Source organism: Cebidichthys violaceus, unplaced genomic scaffold (assembly GCF_023349555.1).
Source record: "Cebidichthys violaceus isolate CVI_PGR_0920_01 unplaced genomic scaffold, fCebVio1.0.p SCAF_359, whole genome shotgun sequence".
NCBI classification, from domain to species: Eukaryota; Metazoa; Chordata; class Actinopteri; order Perciformes; family Stichaeidae; genus Cebidichthys; species Cebidichthys violaceus.
This window is the reverse complement of record NW_027176549.1, coordinates 22,623-41,419: the sequence shown is the minus strand read 5'-3', so window position 1 is coordinate 41,419 and position 18,797 is coordinate 22,623. Positions and strand designations below refer to the sequence as shown.

Sequence of the window (18,797 nt, the reverse complement as noted above, 5' to 3'; positions counted from 1 at the left end):
GCTTAGGAGTCGTCTCCGTTGGCGCTATCTCCGTCGTCCTCTCCTTCCTCGTGCTCCTCATCGTCATCCTCTCTCCCTCTGCTCTTCATCTGCACAGGAGGGGAGAAACAACACTTTAGTCGTCTCCTATGAGCTCCGTTTTCCCTTCCTCTTCCTCCCTTCCTCCTCCTCCTCCTCACCTCGTCGTCATCCTCCAGCAGATCTCCCTCATCGTCCGAGTCGATCATGCCCCGTTTCAGGCCGTCACATTTCTTGCTGGAGGTGGAGGAGTGGAGGGGGGACACCTCGCCCGGTTCTGGTTTGCAGCCCTTCATATCTGGGCAAATCGGGGGAGGAAAAATGTGATGAATAAAAAGCAAGAGGACACGTCCACATCTCCTCGTCTTTCACGCCGGGATGAACTTTAAAGTCACCGAGGCCCACCTGACTTCTTGCTGTGGTCCTTCTCCATGCGCTCCAGGCTCTCCAGCAGGTAGTCCACCTTGTGTTTGATCTGCGTGAGCTCTCTCTTGATGGTCTGCAGGTCGTCCGCCTTCACTGTAGGGAGGAGGAGGAGGAGGAGGAAGGAAGCAGTAGAGAAGTTATTACAGAAGGGACAATCGTGGAACGGAGGACAGAAAAGAAAAGAAAGAAAGCGCGGCACGTACTGGTGCGGGAGGTCCGTTGGCTCGTCTTGGAGGACGAGGAGAAGCTGGTTTTGGTTCGTCGGCTCCCTCCTCCGCTCACGCTGACCCTCGGGGCGCTTCGAGGGGATGACGGCGCGGGACAGGGGGGGAGGGGGGGGGGAGGCACGCGGGACTGGGTAAGAGTACATCCTGACACAAAAGACACAAAAAGTTGATTTTGTTTAAAAGATTGTTGCGCTACAAAAAAAAGCTACTTAACTTTAATTCAAACGGGGGTTTTGTTGAGTAATGCCCCAAGTTGACCCCCAACTACACATTAAGGGGGTAAAAAATCCCAAAAAATGGGATCAATTATCCTTAAACAATATACAGAACAGGGTTACCTGTCATAGTAATCTCTCTGGAAGTCATAGTCCAACTCAACAGATGAACTGTGGACAGAGCAGAGACGGTACAGAAGCGTTAACCACAGACGTGAGGTAGTACGCTCTGACTTTGCGTATCACACACACACACACACACACACACACACACACACACACACACACACACACACACACACACACACACACACACACACACACACACACACACACACACACACACACCTGTACATGTCTCCCGCGGAGCGCCTTCACCGTCTTCGATCGGTGAGGTTTCGGCTCGCCTGCCAGGTTGATGTCTGCGGGAGGTGCACAAACACAAGCGTCAAGGGGGAGGAGCTACGAGCCGTGTCAGGAAGCCCGGAGGTGTGACGCGTCAATTAACACGTTTCCATCGCTCCTTCCCTTTCACCTGGCGGCGTTTTTATTTTTGAAGGACCGACGCAGGTCAGAACATTCAGATTAAGAAAATAGTTTTAGTGATACGAGAGGCGTTGATGTTAAATATAGTTAAATATAACTCGTGTGAAATGATCGGCCTTTCCCACGGCAGACATTTTGAAACAGCACAGGTGTCACTAATCGCACTAACGATGGCTCCGCTCCATTCAAGTGATCCAGAGAGATCAGCATGCGGCGAACCAGGAGCCTGAAATCAAAGCAGCTAAATGGAATCAAACCTGTGCTTTTAGTCAAAATGTCTGCTGTAAAAAAACATAAAAGGAAGCGTCACCCTTCCACTGTCGCTTTTATAAATTCCTGGTTCGCAGCACTAGAGGGCAGCACAGCCCTCTGTGAAACAGGAAATAAAAAAAGGACTGATTTGTTTCGAGGCTCAGGACTGGACTCCTTGAGGCTTTGTACCTCCTCCTCCTCCTCCTCCTCCTCCTCCTCCTCCACCTCCTCCTCCTCCTCTTCCTCACCTAGCACCTGTCCCACGATCATGCGGCCGTCCTCGCTGACCACGGCGTTGCGGGCGTTCCTCTCGTTGGCGTACTGCACGAAGGCGTAGCCCTTGTGGACGGAGCAGCCCACGATCTTGCCGTACTTGGCGAAGATGGCCTCCACGTCGCCCTTGGTGACCAGCAGGGTGTTGAGGTTGCCGATGAAGACGCGGGAGTTGAGGGAGCGCGGGTCAGTCTTGTTGGTCACGTTACTGCTGGCCATCGGGCTGACCGCCAAGACAAGGGGGGAGGGGGGGTGGGGGGAGAGGAGAGGAAAGGAAAGGTAGCAGATATGAGATTTAGTTTTCTTATTTCCTCGCACTAGAACTTATCTCTGCACCGTGGCCAACGTGAGAAGCTCTTTAACAACGGGGCTTTAAGTGAAAGACTGCAGCTGTTAAATATATATATATATTATATAAATATTCAAATTATTAGTCTACAAAATGTCCCATCGCAAAGTTTGCAGAGACAAAAGTTGACGTCTTTGGACTGTAATTATTTTATTCATTAAATGAAATAAATTCAAAATTTACAATCATGTAAAATAGAGAAAAAGCAGAAATTCCTCAACATTTTAGCTCCACTTTTACGATTATCAATTATTGTTAATTCCCCGTCTATATCAAGTCATTACGATCACTTCAGCACATCTCACACACACACTATATATATATATATATAGACGCGTGTGTGTGTGTGTGTGTGTGTGTGTGTGTGTGCGTGTCACAAAGGGGAGGCTCTACTCGTGGATACAGTGTGACGGTGCGATCGGGGGCCATGAAGCAGCCGGCACTCACTCCATTGTGTCTGTACTCGGGTCGATGGAGGTCTGCCTGCCTGTCTGAGTCTGTTGGAGAGAAGAGGGTCGTCGAAGGAACTATGAGAGACTGTGGACAACACCTACTACAAAACAAAACAACCCAAGAAGTGCTTCAACAGGGACGAGGGGCTGCTAGCTTAAAAATGAAAAAAAAGAAAGAAAAACAACCTGCGGGATAAATGGTTGTTCGTTATGACAAAAAAAAAAAAACAGGATGTGTGGTTTGTATTTTTTTGAAAACGGGGCAACTTCCTGGTTCTACGGATTCTCCCTGCAGTGAACGCACCACCTCTCTGAAGCTCACAACAACAAGATCAATTTTAATCCTGATTAAAACACGCGTGACGTGAGCTTTAAATCGACACGACATAGCTGCAGCCTTCCTCAGCGTGTATGTTTATCTATATCTATATCTATATATCTATATATGAGACTGTGGGGAAGCACAGAGGAGACTTTGCGTTTCCTCCAGAGCCAAAGCTCAATGACCTCTTGACCTCGAGTGAGGGTCTACTGGACACATGAACCTCCACCCACATCAATCTTTACACTCAAGGTTTGATCGATGATCGTTCAATAAAGCGACGACGACGTGAAAGACGGCCACCGAAGAGCCTCACAAATCAAGACGTTTCCTCACTGGAAGGTGTTTATTTTGTGTGTGTGTGTGCCCCCCCCCTCCTCCTCTTTGTGGGACATTCTCTCCGCATCAGGACACAAAATGCTGACCTCTTGTGCGGCCATCTTGTTTTTGTGTTGAAGGAAAGGGAGACATTTATTGGGAGAATAGCCAAACTTCTCTTTGGCAGACTTTTCTCCACTTAAAAGCCTTTTATGTTTATATAAACCTCAATAAACGGAACGTAAGCTTCACAGAGGTGGAGTTTATTGCAGCGCTGTCATGTTGGAAGGTCCTTCTAGTGCTTTTATTCCAAAAATGGCTCCTCTCGTCTAAGAGTCCCTTCATAGCACACGGCATGATAGTTCACCCCAATAACAAGTGTTCCTCAGCCTCATCTGGGCTTCATCGTGTGAGCTGTGGTGTGGAAATCCTGACTCTCGGTTTATGGTCGGTGGTTGTGGGTGTTTGTGCTTTAGACTGTGAGAGACACGACGACAGGAAGCGCTTCGTAAACACGTGGGTGGAGCCGTGTGCTTTGTAGATTATGGGGGATTTACAATAAAAAAGGAGATGTGATCCTGACTTTCCAGGAAGGTTTAGCTCAGTGTCACTGGTGATCGGGAGAGAAATGCAAACTCTAGAACCGACTCTGCTGAGGTGTTTAAAAGGAACAGGAGACTTGAAATCACACAATCGTTACAGGAGGTGTTAGTACGTCATGGTATTCAGAAGCATGCTTATTTGAATGGGTTCAAACTTACTTTCGGTGATAATGGTGACATTATTGTTATTATCAAGAGCAGGTATCTGTTTTTCTGTGGGGGGGGGGGGGGAGGGGGGTAATAGACCAGATTTGACTCCATCAAATGACATGCACTCAAAAGACAAAAAAAACAAACAATTACAAAGCAAAGGCAGCAGGTATTCTGTGCCTGTGTCAGCGCCGGTACCGAGTCCTTAAGGCCCGGTGCAGGAGGGAGTGTTACTCAGCATTAGCTACTGGTGATCGACAGTTATGCATTGGATTATCATCAACATGTGGGAGGAGCTTGTGTAACTAGTGTCAGAATGTAGCAGTTTGATCTTCTACGTTCACAGCACAAAAAAAAAAAAGAAAAAAAAGATAACCACTACATGCTACTGGCTCTAGGAAATCCAAAAGTGGAGGAATGGGCTGAATCACAGAGGGGTGGAAATAAAAGTGGATTAAAAAAAAAAAAAAAAAGGGGGGGGGGGGGGGGGGGGAAGAAAAAAAAAAGATGCAAAAGTTGAGGTGAAAAATAAACAAAACAAAACCAAAAAAAAAAAAAAAAAAAAAAAAAAGAGGTTGAGACCAACTTACGATTTGCCGCCGTTCAAAAAAGTGGCTTCAAAAACTAAACAGGGGGGAAACAAAAACGGAATATTAGAAAAGAGGCCATTGTAAAAAAAGTATTATTTCCACAAATATGGAAAACAAAAGAGGGAAATAAGTATATTAAATAAATAATAAAAAAGTCAAATAATAACGCCCTCAATGACACATCTTCAGTAAAAATAAATAAAAACAATTAACTCTAAATCTACTCTCCTCAGTTATACAGAATATGAACATTTTTGCAGAAATATTATGATTTAGGTTGAATTTCTTTGTTTCCAATTATTTAATAATTAGTAATTAAATAAGAATAAAAACAAAGCTGTCAGCCAGAGACTGTGCAGGAAAGTAACTGCAAAATAAAACAACGTAATTATCCAACGAATAACCAACTAATGCTCATCACACTCTTATACTAGTCTCACACTATCTGCACATCTGGGTCAACTTCTCCAAAAACCAAACCAGTAGTAATCTAGTCCAGCAGGTGAACAACAACACTGTCTGGGTCGGCACATCATTTGTCCAGAGGAATTCAAAAGATCATGCAAACAAAAAAAACAAAAAAAATGAGTGAATGGATTCAAAATAAAGTAGATAATAAAATGTACTAAATGACTGTTTACCTGCAATAACAACCTGCTTATTTATGCTTCTACAGATAAATAAAGTGGCACATATAGGGGCCCCTAGAGGGCCTCAAGGACGCTTCCAGAGGACGGGGGGGAGGGGGGGCTGGGATCCTGCAGGGGGGCATCAACAACTGCAAGTCTACCCTGATTCCCCCACAATAAACCTCCTGTAAGACGGGTTTTCTCCCACACACACACACACACACACACACATGTAAACAACTGATCCGTCATGGAGCCATAACGCGACAGGTCACGAGCAGAGGAATTTAAAAAGGTACAGGCACGCAGCTTACTGCAGGCCCCTCTGTAGGCCTCGCGCCACAGCTCAGTGCACACTGCTAATGAATGAGGGGTTTCTAAATCTGCAAATTAAACTTAAAAAAAAATGATAGCAGAATTACCCCCAAAAAATGCCCCAAAATCTGTCACACCAATGCTACACGGCACTGCCAGGTGTTAATGTTCCTTTAAGAAAAAAAAAGAAAAAAAAGAACGCCCCACTCGTCATTGAGGGGGGGGGGGGGGGGGGGGGGGGAGAGAGAGACACATCTTGCCTGAAAAAAAATACATCACTCGTGAAAGATTTGCTGCAGAAAACACACCAAAATCACCAAGGAAACGTCTCATGGAGTCAATTTCACACGACTTGCACGTCAAGTTACAGGTGGAGGCAAAACACGGCACGAGATATAAAAAAAGAAAAGCCTCCAGAAAAAGGGCGAGCAGACAAGACTGGAACCAGCTTCCATCTTTCTTTTTCCTCGAAAACACGACCACACATCAGATAAACAAACGAGGTAAACACAGCAGCCCTGCGAGAGAAAAATGGAGTCTTAAAATGTCTCGTTTGAAAAACAAAAGCAAAAAAAAAAAAAAAAGAAGAAGATCTTGTCGCGGAAGCTACTTCACACTAGTTTAGTTTCTGCGCAGCTCAAATATGCACAACACAAAATGTACGCCACCTACATAAAGCTCAACAACAGTCTCAGGAATACCAGCCAGGAACAAAAAAAATGCATTAAAAATGAAAACCGAAAAAAAAAGTCCCAAAGAGGTTTCAAAGTCGAAAAAAAAATAAAAAAAAAAAATATAGGGGGGGAAAAAATCTCTCGGTTAAAAATACTCACCAGGAGCTTAACACTAAAAATGAGTAAAAGTCAACGCTGTTTTTACTTGAGTAGGTAAAGATCCCCGTTAACGGCTCGGCAGGCTGATTGTATCACCTTGAAACAGTGGACACGAAATGGCGTCGTCTCTACGGCACGCACACAACGGACGGAGGGTGACGCCCACCGCTGCGTCACGGCCCCTGATTGGACACTCGAAACCGCCAATGTGTTGGCTGTGCTCGTCACGGATTGGCCGGATGCGCTTGCCAGTCCGGCTCCACGGATGACGTCACACGCCAGGCCATTGTACGCCATTGGTTTGAATAACACTCTTAATATACGTCAGTTTAAGCTCTGCCCACACCTTCTTCAGGCCATTAAAGGACCATTATTTCTCAGGTTTAAAAAGTTGATATTTGATATAAATATTTATATATATATATACAGTAAATATATAGGATGCGTTTATGTTTTTCACACATATGGGACACATGATAGAATGCAATGTAGCAATTTAATACAAAGTAACACATGTTATTAATACAATGTAACAATGCAGAATACAACTTAACATAATGTACATAAGGAAGTGGAAGACAGCTAGTCTAAAACAGATTTTTGGTTTCACCATAGCTTTTAGGCTATAAATATATTTATATATATATATATATTGATATATATATTGATATATATATATATATATAAATATTTTAATTTAAAAAAAAAATGTTGTGCTGCAAAAAACGTCACGTTTAACAAAACAAATGTCATAAATAACAATAACAAACATTATTTTTACTTTCTATCACAAACGTGACTGCGCGGCTCTTGAAGGTACATCAGCAGGGTCACCATTTCATTCTCCGTGAGATTGGACCTGAGGAATAAATAAATAAATAAATAAACATGGGTTCAGTACAGGACACATTGTGAATAAAGAGAGAAAGAAGACGAGCGTGCATAGAGCACCTTGGACGTCAGCCGTCCTCCTGCGAGCTCGAGGCAGAGTGACGTCCAGTCTGGAGGTGGACTCGGGAGTTCTCAGCACTTCCTCCAGCCTGCACTGCTCCTCGTCCTCCTGTGTTGGAGTTTGCTGACGTTTCCTCCTGCCTACGGGCGTGTTCGGGCTTTCTGCTCCGCCCTTCTGTCGCTCCCTCTCCCTCCGCAGGACGACGGCCTGCCGTGTGGTCCTGTACTCCAGAGAAAAGTCGCTGATGGTTTTGCAGAAGTCCTCCGCTTTGGTGTCCCTCACCATGGCTCGGGAGTAGCCTAGGAATAAGAGGAAAGAGTGGAACCTGGAGGAGCAAACGGAAAGCTTTAGTCCAGAAGTTAAACCTGGACCACAACAAAACTTTGCACCAAAAAACGTCAACATAATGAAATGAACCGCTCACACCTGTTGATGACCCGGCGATGGACGGCTCTCAGGACCTTCAGCCTCTCCTCGCACTCTTTTAAAATCCGCGGCAGCCGGTGACGGAGCGATCCCTCCGCGGCCGGGGCCTCACCTCCTCCTCCTCCTCCTCCTCCTCTCCTCTTCTCCACCTTCCCTCCTTTCCTCTTCTCCTCTGCCTTGTCCAACATCTTAAGCTGCTCCCATGATGCTTTGCACAGGGCCTCCAGCTGCGCGAGGTCGGACTGGACCAGGGAGTAGTCGAACTGCAGAGAAGAGAAAGAGACGGGACGTTTTGTAGCGGATCCACAGAAGGGAACCATGGTTCCTTTTTTGTTTCTTCTTCTTACTCAAATGCACACTCAAGACCAACCTTGCCAGCTTTGGTGACGGCAGTGATGTCGGAGTGGAGGTCAGTGGACTGCGGGTAGAGCTGCAGCAGAAGCACGCAGACGTGGAGCAGCAGCGGCTGGCGAGTGTGCGTATCCCTCACCTGGGACAGCTTCCCCAGGTAACTCAGCTCAAAACCCCGCGCCTGGGCATATTCAAATTGAGTAGAATTTAGTTGGAAAGAAAAAAAAAACATTTATTAAAGATGGAGAATGAAGATTGGGATGACTCACCTTGCATCCGTTGAGAAAGTTGCCGATCGCCAACACCGTCGCTAGAATGCATCTGAAGGTCTGGCTGGCCGCGAGCTGCTCCATGGCCAACTTCAGGTGGAAGAGAGGCTCGGCGATTTCCTGTGGCGAGGACGACAATGTGGTGATTCATGTGAGTAGGTGAGCCATCGCATCCATGTGTTGTTTTTCAGTCTGGTGACATGGTTTGGATGGATGGAAGTCATCACGGGTTTCTACAGGATTGCGACGGTGGACGTTCTTGATGATGCAGCTCACGCCAACTACCTTGAGCCGGTTTTTATTTCTCATGAAAGTGTAGCAGTTTCTACCAGAAGCGAGTTGATTGAATGACTTTTGCATCATTTCCCAAACTTTTTGAAATGACAAACCACCGCGACCCAATTCACGATACAGGCCTTCTCTGCAAATCGCGAGAAGAGCGAATTTGGGCGTAAATGAACGTTCCAAACTATTTTTACAGCCATTTTTGCATCGCCTTATATCATCTTGAATACATAAAACAGTCATTGTGAAGAGATTTCAGTTTAATAAAATATGCATGCGTGAAACCGTTTACACACACGTTACATACTTAATAAATGAGCCCAAATAAATGCAATAAGGTGGAGTTAGCAAGCTCATCATTTTCATTTCCTCTCGTTAGTAAAACAAACTTGACTCAATGTTATAGGCTACACTTATTAGACCAATATGAACAGTCAGGCTCCCTCATGTGGCTCAAAAGTGTACTGCAGATATAAATGTTAAATATCTAATTGGCGACCCAAATAAAAACTTCGACCGGTGGATCCAGAACAATTCTTTGGAATTGTAAAGGGTAGCAAAACAGACTATCCTTCTTTACGAAAATGCTGTTGATTGATCCATCCTTATAGTCTCCATCACACATGCCACTTTCACTTACCCTCTCCAAGGAGTCGTAGTCCAGAGCGAAGGCCCACAGCTGAAGCCGGGAGTTCAGATGTGGGATTTCCCCCAAAGTGAGCAGGCAGAGCTCGGCGGGGGCCAGAGGGGAGTGCTGGTTCTGGGCCTTGGCCTCCTTGATCAGACGCAGTTCCTCTTCGGTTGGGATCAGCGCTTTGAGCCGCTGTTTGAGAAGGGAACGTGGGAAGAGATGTTCAGTAGCTGTGTCTGTCCTTATGTGCATCTTGCTCAGGTTGCATTTCGGTGAGGGCAACAAAATTGCGAAAAAGACAAACTTTAAAAGGTTAAGCAAATGCCGAAGCTCAAATTCTCACAACCTCTGCTGTACCTGAACGTCCTCTCTGTCCAGCACACTGCTGTCCATGCTGTAGATAGCCGGGGGGAGGAGGCGGGGAGGGGGCAGGCTGCTCAGGGCGATGGTGACGATGTTGCTCCTCTTCATCCCCAACACTGAGACCGACGGCTGCTTCTGTAGCGGGATCAAGAGAAGGGTATGAGACAGTTTAGTCAAGATCCTACGCTTAAGTACTTCTGTGAGCGCATTTAGGGTTGCGTTTGTCCTCAAATCTCGCTAACGAGCTATCGGTCTCACCTGCCTCCCAGAAGCCACGTTAAAACTGCTGCTACTGCCCTTAGACTCAAACAGGTGCCCCAGCCGGTTCGTGTCCAAACGGACAGGCTCGAGTCCGGCCCAAATCGTCCGAGCCCCGAAGCGCGTCATTCGGGGAAGGGGAGCCAAACTCTGCAGCTCCCTCCAGTGGAGCCTCACGGTGCGGCCCTTGATGGTCGCGCCCTCGTGGGAGGCCGAGGGCGAATGCGGGGCGAGCGGAGGAGGCGGGGGAGGAAGAGGAGGCGGCGCCGGAGGGGCTCGGGGACACGCCGACGAGTCGCCGGTCGAGCTGGCTCCCTCGTCCTCTTCTTCACCGTCTTCCTCGTCCCAGAGGTCTGAGAAATCCAAAGTGTCCAGGCAGAGACGCGCAGCTGGATTCAGGAACGACTGGTCGAAATCCCAAGTTTGGGGGTCAACCCTGGTTTGGTCCGACTCCTTCATTGGTCTGTCAGAGCGGTCCGTGAAGTTCTGTCGGTGTTCAGCTGCATTGCCCTGACAAACCAGGCTATAATTTCTGTGTTGTGCTTGAGGAAAAAGCATGCCCCTTCCTCATATTAGATAAGAACAAGGCCTTTCTTTGGTGGGTCCGATCACATCGAGGGCGCATTCACTCTCGTCCGATCCTTTCCTCGTCTCAGACACAGCGGACACACGTGGACGCTCAGCCTCACTTGCCGACCACGGAGGCGCATAACTCCCGCGGCCAAATCACAATCTGCGAACCGCCTGCGGGTTTGTCCTCCCCAGCACCGTGACCTGCAATTGCCTCGGACGCGGCGTTTGTTTCTTCAAGTCTAGAATGACGAGTCTGACGCTCTGATCCAAAAGTCCACGGTGACCACGGTCGAAGGGAAAGAATTCACATGAGTGTTGGACGGTTCGTTCTGGTCCCGCGTGCGACTCTGATGGGGAAAATTCAAGCAACGACTTCATGTGGCGCCTCCAGAAACGCTTCTGCAGCTATGCCTTGACTTTCATCTCTCTGATTCTCTTTCTGTAAATGACAGCGAGTGAGAGTTTTGGAGAGCAGAGAGAGAAAGAGAGAAAGAGAGAGAGAGAGAGAGAGAGAGAGAGAGAGAGAGAGAGAGAGAGAGAGAGGTGCATTTGTCCATTGGTGCATCGCTCTTGGCTTATTTGAGTTGCACCCTTTCCCTTAATTTCCTTATCGAGCCTGCATCTCCTGTTTGTATTGCTACTGGTGTATACACAAATGTCTCTATCTGCCTCTTGAGATCTGCTACTTCCCTCCTCCCCCCCTCCACCCCCCCCTTCTCCCCCGCGAACACATAAAAGCGAGCACGACTGACCAAATCTCGCCATGCGTCTCCCTCTCTTTTTCTGTATGACCTGCAACTTTGCGGATGACACAACAACGAAGCTGCCTTGATGACACAAGCTGCACATATTCGGTATTGTGCGGCGGACGGAGTGATTAGGGACAGCAGTGCATGAGGACCAGCATGGGCAACTTTTTAAAAAAGGAAGACATATATACATCCCAGCCTGACTGGGTGAAATAAAAGCGTCTGCAGTCCCACATACAGTGTAGAGTGTATGTTCACAGGGGTCATTTGCATGGTCGACATGCAGCCGTAATGAGGAGTCCCTCCCTCGGACCATTAGGTCGGCCCTAATTACACTTTATCTCGTTCAGTGGCCCTGCTGTCTGGAGGCGGGAACGTTTCTCCTGGGACATTTAGGACACATTGAGCTCTATTTGGAACAGCTTAAACTCTTTTTAGCATTTATTTATCGACAGTGATTTCAAGGATTTAGAAAGTAAATCTTTTTCTGCATCCCATTTATGTAATTTCTGGAGGGTTTTTTGTGTGTGTACTTCGTGCCAATGATAATCAATATGTGTTCATGGATTTGATGATCCACTATGACACCGTCTCAACTCTCTTAGTTGAGACGGTATTTCGGTGTTGATGTGGCGCAGCAACTGAAACAGACAGATTTCCCACGGGGACAGACATTTCCGGGTGATTTCCTTTGATAGAACTGGCCTGGGACTGTGTGTGTGTGTGTGTGTGTGTGTGTGTGTGTGTGTGTGTGTGTGTGTGTGTGTGTGTGTGTGTTGTAGTGTATACAAACGTGTGCTTCTCTTTTCATCTGTTCCTCTGTCTGAATGTAGTTCAACTCTCTCAGCGTCTCTCCAGCGCAAGATAAAGATCGGGGCAAAAATAAACGACGCGTAATCACACCCAGTTTGCTTTGAGAACGTTTTACGTCTTCTAGGTCGTGAGGGTCGGGGACCACAGCTCGGATTAGGAGCTGGGACTCATATTTATAAATTCTATTAAATAGAAAGGAATCATTTGGGCTCTGGCTGTTTTGGGAGATTGAGGTGGATTAGATGACCTTTTATGTGTGCAAATATGGACGATGACTTGATTTCATCATGACGAGCCAACAAGTGTCCGAATTTATTACAAAAGATGAGCTGAGCTGTGAGCAATAATTCAATTTAAACACTCTCTCACACACACACACACACACACACACACACACACACACACACACACACACACACACACACGCCTTTGAATCTGCAGCAACTAAACGTCTCATTTTCATGAAAGACAATTCCAATTCCTATGCACATTTATTGCAACAATGCAGTGGCGGTCGTGAGCGGTGAAGCTATGATCATAGGCTCCCTTCACAAAACCACTTTCAGATCATGATCCAGGAGGGAGAACCCTGCCAGAGACAGGAGGAGACCAAAAAAAAAAAAAGTTTTTCTGAAAGTATGCAAGGCTGGATTACCAATTGTAAGAGAAATGTTATGAATAAGCACAACTAAAACACAGTATTAACTAAACGTAGTAAAAATTTTAAAGGATTTATGATTTTCTTTATATACAGTATACTCAAGCCCCCACCTGTTTGACTGTCTTCAATACTGCCTTTTATTTCGAAAGTCCCGAACGGAAGTCCCCGCCGCTTTCCGCGCGCTCCCGCGATTTCTCTTGGGTACACTCGGCATCCCGGTGGGCGCGCGCCACACCAGACCTCAGCCGCCTGTCATCGCTCGAGCCTGACATCACACACACACACACACACACACACACACACACACACACACACACACACACACACGGGAGGATTTGCCACAATGTCAAACATTCGCAGGCAGCGCGAGCCCACGGCTTCCCCGCGCCACAATGAGAAGCGTCGCCGCGTGCTGCTGCTCATCCTCTAAATACAGAAGTCCATTCACTTTTTTATGGCTTTACTCCAATGTTCCTGCACAGGATGCGCATGAGGTAAAAAAAAAAAAAAAATGGGTTACTCTGTTCTATTTGATCAATGCTTAGATACAAGTTATTGTTTCCGTGTATATTAATAATTGTGTGTGTTTGAATGTCATCAGACAACATTGACAGCATCTCTCCCCCCCCCCCCCCTCTCTCGCGTCTTTATCTGAAAAGTTGTCCGGCTCTAACATTGACTGTCGTAGGCTATTACGTAACGGGAGTGCGGACAGATGTTACAGTGAGGTTGCTTGCGTAAAGACGGCATCATCTGTACACCACTGTATAACACCAGATATATATATATATATATATATATATATATTCAAAAAAAAGAAAATCTATTTTCTATAATAATAATAATAATAATTATTATAGGAATATTAGCCTGTATTATAAATTAAAAAAAATCTAATATATATATATATATATATATAGATAATACATTACAATAACTAGAATTTGCTTCATATCATTAATTGGGACAGCATAATTCTGTTGAAAATAAACATTATTAGATCATCCTGACATGGTTGCACAGATCATGTTGAATGCCTTTCACTGCAGCTCAGCAACAGCAGGTTTCAACGTGTGTTCCTGCGCTTGCAGCAGGTCTGCGTGAGCGCGTGAGCCCGGGTCGGAGGCCATGCTGCGGACGGAATCTGACCCCCGCGGCCTCTTCTCCTCCGGAGACACGTCCGACAATGACCGCGAGGTGAGGTCATTCGTTTGCACCCGGTGCATATGATGTGCGAGCGGCTTGAATCACGCGTTTGTCTCAGATTTGTCACACATCTTTGTTCTCAGATGGGGGCGAGTTGCGGAGAGGTGGATGTAGTGTGTCTGTGCGAGGCCGGTCCCTGTACACTTTATTCTGAAGCACACACGCCCACGCCGGTGAGTGCTCTCAGGCTCGCCACTTAAGTGTCCGTGGCTGTCGCTCAGTGACGTGTCTTCATCTGTAATCGTGCTCTAAATGCACACCTTTAGACCTGGACCCGTCTGCTGTCTGTCTGTCTGTCTGTCTGTGTGTGCTTTAAAAAAGGTACCGCTGTACAGTTCTTTCAGTCATTATCTCCTTTGTTTTCTGCTCTCAGGACTCACTGCTGTGTGAGCACTGTGGGAAAAACAGGGTGAAGATGACCCGGTACTCCGAGGGATACGGCACAGAGGTAATGTGGGACCAATGTGAGCCTCGGCTCCGACAAACTGACGTTCACGCACACACACACACACACACACACACACACACACACACACACACACACACACACACACACACACACACAACGAAACTGCATTTTGAATAGGTTTCATGGGTATTTTCTTGAGGATTATGTTTGCTTTTCACGTATCAGTAGTACTTTTGTTGCCTCAACATTACCAAGTAGTATTTCTATTGCCTAAACATAAACAAGTAGTATTGTTGCCTAAACATAAACAAGTAGTATTGTTGGCTAAACGTAACCAAGTAGTATTGTTGCCTAAACAAGTAGTATTGTTGCCTAAACGTAACCAAGTAGTATTGTTGCCTAAACACAAACAAGTAGTATTGTTGCCTCAACATTACCAAGTAATATTGTTGCCTAAACAAGTAGTATTGTTGCCTAAACGTAACCAAGTAGTATTGTTGCCTAAACAAAAACAAGTAGTATTGTTGGCTAAACGTAACCAAGTAGTATTGTTGCCTAAACAAGTAGTATTGTTGGCTAAACGTAACCAAGTAGTATTGTTGCCTAAACAAGTAGTATTGTTGCCTAAACATTACCAAGTAGTATTACTATTGCCTAAACATAAACAAGTAGTATTGTTGCCTAAACATAAACAAGTAGTATTGTTGCCTAAACAAGTAGTATTGTTGGCTAAACGTAACCAAGTAGTATTGTTGCCTAAACAAGTAGTATTGTTGCCTAAACATAACCAAGTAGTATTGTTGCCTAAACACAAACAAGTAGTATTGTTGCCTAAACGTAACCAAGTAGTATTGTTGCCTAAACACACACAAGTAGTATTGTTGGCTAAACATAACCAAGTAGTATTGTTGCCTAAACACAAACAAGTAGTATTGTTGGCTAAACGTAACCAAGTAGTATTGTTGCCTAAACAAGTAGTATTGTTGCCTAAACATGAACAAGTAGTATTGTTACCTAAACAAGTAGTATTGTTGCCTAAACGTAACCAAGTAGTATTGTTGCCTAAACAAGTAGTATTGTTGCCTAAACGTAACCAAGTAGTATTGTTGCCTAAACATAACCAAGTAGTACTTTTATTTATTTTTCATTTTAAGTCAAACCATGATGTTTGTTTTTATTGAACCAAACTACTTTGGTTGCCTAAACCAACAAAGCAGTTTTGTAACAATTTTTTTGTTTAGTTTTAATTTACAATGTTAACCACGTGTTTTAAACTCCGGCCATAATCCAGGCGAAAATGCGTGTGTATATATAGTTACGTCACCTGCAGAGTCTGACCTGCATGTGTCTGAAGATTTAATATTTATGTTGCCTTCTTTTTTAGCAGGCAGCTGTTTTGTTTACGTTTGTCCGTTTCAAGGTTTCAGCATGTGAGGAACACGTGACTAAAGGTTCATTACATGGAGGCCAAAACCAAGAGAGAGATTTGGAAACTGAGAGGAATAACATCATATATTTATATATATATATTTTTTTAAACACAGTACTATCAAAGTAAAATCAGCAGGAAGCAACCATCAGATTAGGTGTCTGTGAGCTCATTAGTCACGTGTAGAGGTGTCAGCTGATTCACGCATAATAATAATGGAGATAATAACGAGTGACGCACGAGAACACGCACGCCAAAAGACAAATGCCAAGTGTCGCTGCGTTTGGTTTACAAATAGTGGCGGCCGGTGATGATGATGATGATGATGATGATGATGATGATGATGATTCACTTGGGGCTCATCTGTGCTTCATCCAAGGACTACAAAATAAAAGCCTCATACAGTGATGTGGGGGTTGCATTTATAAAAAAGGCTTTCAAATCTTTCTCGAAATGAACGTCACGACACGTTTTTGTGTTTGATTGAATATTCGTTTCATTCCTGTGCAGGAGGAGTGCGTATTGTCGGACCCTCAGGGGGAGAGTGACGCAGACGCTGACATAGAGGACACAGATTGCAGGTTCGCTGTGCACCGAAAACACTCCCTCCCGTACACGAGCATTAACTCGCACGCAGCACTGTCCCCTCTGACCTGTTGTGCCTTCAACCCGATTGGTTCAGGCTCCCGGAGCCGGGTCCTCTCCAGCGAATCAGCTCGCGGAGACGCAAGCGTCCGCGGGTGGCGCGCCAAGACACCACCGAGAGCGAGGACGACGGCGGGCGAAGCCACAGGTCGCACCGCTGGAACCTCAGGCTCAGTCCCGACAGAGGAGCGCCCAGCAGGACCATACTGGAGGTAGACGACACAGCAATGTAGAGTCTGATCAGTCTCAGTGACAGTTTGTTTACTGGCTCAGCTGCAGGGTGGAATTGATAAACTGCAGCTAAACCGGGAGAAACCGAATTTCCATCAGTCTATACTTCTTCAAATGTGCATTATCCCGTTGAAATGACCCCCACCTCTCGTCTTCTCTGTCCTCCAGGAGAGCGTATCCCAGGTCAGGCCGCTGGTCATCTGCCGGCCAAACGCGGAGGCGCCGGCGGAGCTTCCCCGAGGCTCCAAGCGTCTGACGTCTTTGTGGCCGTCTTCCCTCTCTCTCCCTCTCGCCCTCCTCCTCCTCCTGCTGCTGCCTCTCTCCCTCTCCCTCGTCATCGTCATCGTGTCTCTCCTTCGGCCGTGGGCCAGCGCTTGACCCGACGCTTCGAGAGGATAGTTTCATTACAATAAAAAGCTCCACCCACTCCCACAATGCAGTGGGTGGCGCAACGATGTAAACAAAAAAAAAAAATGATGGTGCTTTACAGAGGATAGTAAGTTAGCGTTATGTGTTCGTAGACGTAACCGTCCATATTTTTAGAGGTTTTTTTTTTTTTCTCCCAGAATACACAGATTTTAAACTTGATTATAACCAGAGAGGCACAGGTTCAAATACATTCACTCTCTGTACATCCAGAATCTGTTCACGACGAAAAAAAAAAAAAAAAAAAGAAAACGACATAAACTCAGCCCTTGCTTTTGCCTCACGATATCTCACCTTCCGTCTCGCTTTCTCACCCCCTCGTTTGTAAAAATAGACCTGGACTCGTCTCACTCCTTATTCTAATGAGCCACAGGAGTGATACGCAGGGGTGGGGGGGTGGGGGGTGGGGGGGGATGTTCCAGGGCTTCACGGGTACATTCGAAACGTAATAAAATACAATAAAAACAAAGGCTCAGTGGGAAAATTAGAAAAAGACGATGCTGCTGAACTATGCAAAGAAGAAGTCTCCTATTTCTTTGGCACCATCGTCGCCTTTTTGGCCCCGTCCCTTTTTCTCTTTGGAAAACAGGGAGTTATAGTTTTAAAATAGAACATGACCCAATTGACAAAGCAATAGCAGGAGAGATCCGATACAGCTCATGATCTGGCAGTACATCTGTCGGTTTAATAAGTACATTACATGTATACTTTTACTTGTTGCAGACGCATTTACAACGCATCCTTCTTCTTCTTCTTCTTCTTGGACTTCTGTGAATAAAATGAGCTTTTAATTATGTTTAAGCAATTAAAACACAGTCTTACAGTTGTTTACTATTATGTTGAATAATGATACGTTTTATCTATATTTATGAATTATTATTTAAGAAGAAAATTGAGCTTGACAATCAGTCATTCCAAGCTGAAATAAAAGCTGTGGCTTTTTCTGTATTGTGTGTTTTGTTATGTGGATTTTGTATGTTTTGTTTTTTTTCCACAGTTGCTTGCATCCTTGTAGAGAATTGCTCATTCCCAATTCAGATCAGGTTGTACTTATCAGTACGAGTCTGATTCATGTTTAGCGACTTTTCTTTTTTCTATTTTCCAGCCTGTTGTATTCTTAGATGTATCTCCATGTGTGTGTGTGTGTGTGTGTTCACGTTCGTGTTTCATGGAGTCATAGAGGTTCAATAAAACTAGATTGTATTTTAAGAAGAAACAGCTTCCTTGTTGTAAATAACTGCAGTTTGTGCCGGTTGCCTTCCTCAAAACACCACAAATTATTGTTACAAAAAAAGCCATGATGACACACACACACACACACACACACACACACACACACACACACACACACACACACACACACACACATGATGAACAAAGTACCAGCCCACACGCCGTCGCAGCTTTAGGCTGATTTTATTAACTACAGACAAGCTAGCTGTTTTCCAGTCTTTATGCTAAGCTAAGCTAACCAGCTGCTGGCTGTAGCTTCATGCTACCAGTACAAATGTGGGCGTTCTGCTAGAGTGGCTTTCATTTCAGAGTAAAAAAAGTGTTCATAGAGGTTTAAACAAACAGTGAAAGCTTTGATAAGTGAAGACAA

The 18,797-nt window shown here is 45.4% G+C and overlaps 3 protein-coding genes across 4 annotated transcripts; 1 reads left to right on the top strand and 2 right to left on the bottom strand.

Moving 5' to 3' along the window:
- Positions 1-2: 2 nt before the first annotated feature.
- Positions 3-6,642, bottom strand: LOC137883968 (heterogeneous nuclear ribonucleoprotein C-like). The gene is given in 13 exon segments (XM_068725579.1): positions 3-89; positions 180-316; positions 424-537; positions 648-732; positions 734-815; positions 1,010-1,057; positions 1,235-1,261; positions 1,263-1,308; positions 1,933-2,180; positions 2,754-2,803; positions 4,160-4,213; positions 4,741-4,774; positions 6,518-6,642. Coding segments are annotated over 11 exon segments (945 nt in total). The 5' UTR covers positions 4,181-4,213; positions 4,741-4,774; positions 6,518-6,642.
- A 614-nt stretch (positions 6,643-7,256) lies between these two features.
- Positions 7,257-10,511, bottom strand: LOC137883973 (FH1/FH2 domain-containing protein 1-like). Its single transcript, XM_068725586.1, has 8 exons — positions 10,053-10,511; positions 9,789-9,929; positions 9,441-9,623; positions 8,516-8,635; positions 8,266-8,427; positions 7,896-8,158; positions 7,469-7,794; positions 7,257-7,376 (listed from the first exon to the last, which is right to left on the bottom strand). The coding sequence occupies exons 1-8, from the start codon at positions 10,509-10,511 to the stop codon at positions 7,348-7,350; spliced, it is 1,683 nt and encodes a 560-aa protein (XP_068581687.1). The 3' UTR covers positions 7,257-7,347.
- A 2,529-nt stretch (positions 10,512-13,040) lies between these two features.
- Positions 13,041-17,446, top strand: LOC137883971 (uncharacterized). 2 transcript variants are annotated; one of them, XM_068725583.1, is made up of 7 exons: positions 13,041-13,342; positions 13,943-14,045; positions 14,138-14,227; positions 14,428-14,502; positions 16,403-16,473; positions 16,575-16,749; positions 16,937-17,446. In XM_068725583.1, exons 2-7 carry the CDS (start codon positions 13,977-13,979, stop codon positions 17,144-17,146), a joined length of 690 nt encoding a protein of 229 aa, XP_068581684.1. In that variant the 5' UTR covers positions 13,041-13,342; positions 13,943-13,976; the 3' UTR covers positions 17,147-17,446. The 2 variants fall into 2 exon arrangements, with proteins under 2 accessions (XP_068581684.1, XP_068581683.1); XM_068725582.1 differs by having other exon boundaries at positions 13,940-14,045.
- The last annotated feature ends 1,351 nt before the right edge of the window (positions 17,447-18,797 follow it).

Excerpts from the sequence above, each read along its gene's own strand:
- LOC137883971 (XM_068725583.1), top strand. The coding sequence starts at position 13,977 with ATGCTGCGGACGGAATCTGACCCCCGCGGCCTCTTCTCCTCCGGAGAC. Across the intron at positions 14,228-14,427 it reads AAGCACACACGCCCACGCCG|GACTCACTGCTGTGTGAGCA; the intron begins GTGAGTGCTCTC and ends TTCTGCTCTCAG. Across the intron at positions 14,503-16,402 it reads CCGAGGGATACGGCACAGAG|GAGGAGTGCGTATTGTCGGA; the intron begins GTAATGTGGGAC and ends ATTCCTGTGCAG.
- LOC137883973 (XM_068725586.1), bottom strand. The coding sequence starts at position 10,511 with ATGAAGGAGTCGGACCAAACCAGGGTTGACCCCCAAACTTGGGATTTC. Across the intron at positions 9,624-9,788 it reads TGGACAGAGAGGACGTTCAG|CGGCTCAAAGCGCTGATCCC; the intron begins GTACAGCAGAGG and ends CTTCTCAAACAG. Across the intron at positions 7,795-7,895 it reads CATCGCCGGGTCATCAACAG|GTTCCACTCTTTCCTCTTAT; the intron begins GTGTGAGCGGTT and ends TTGCTCCTCCAG.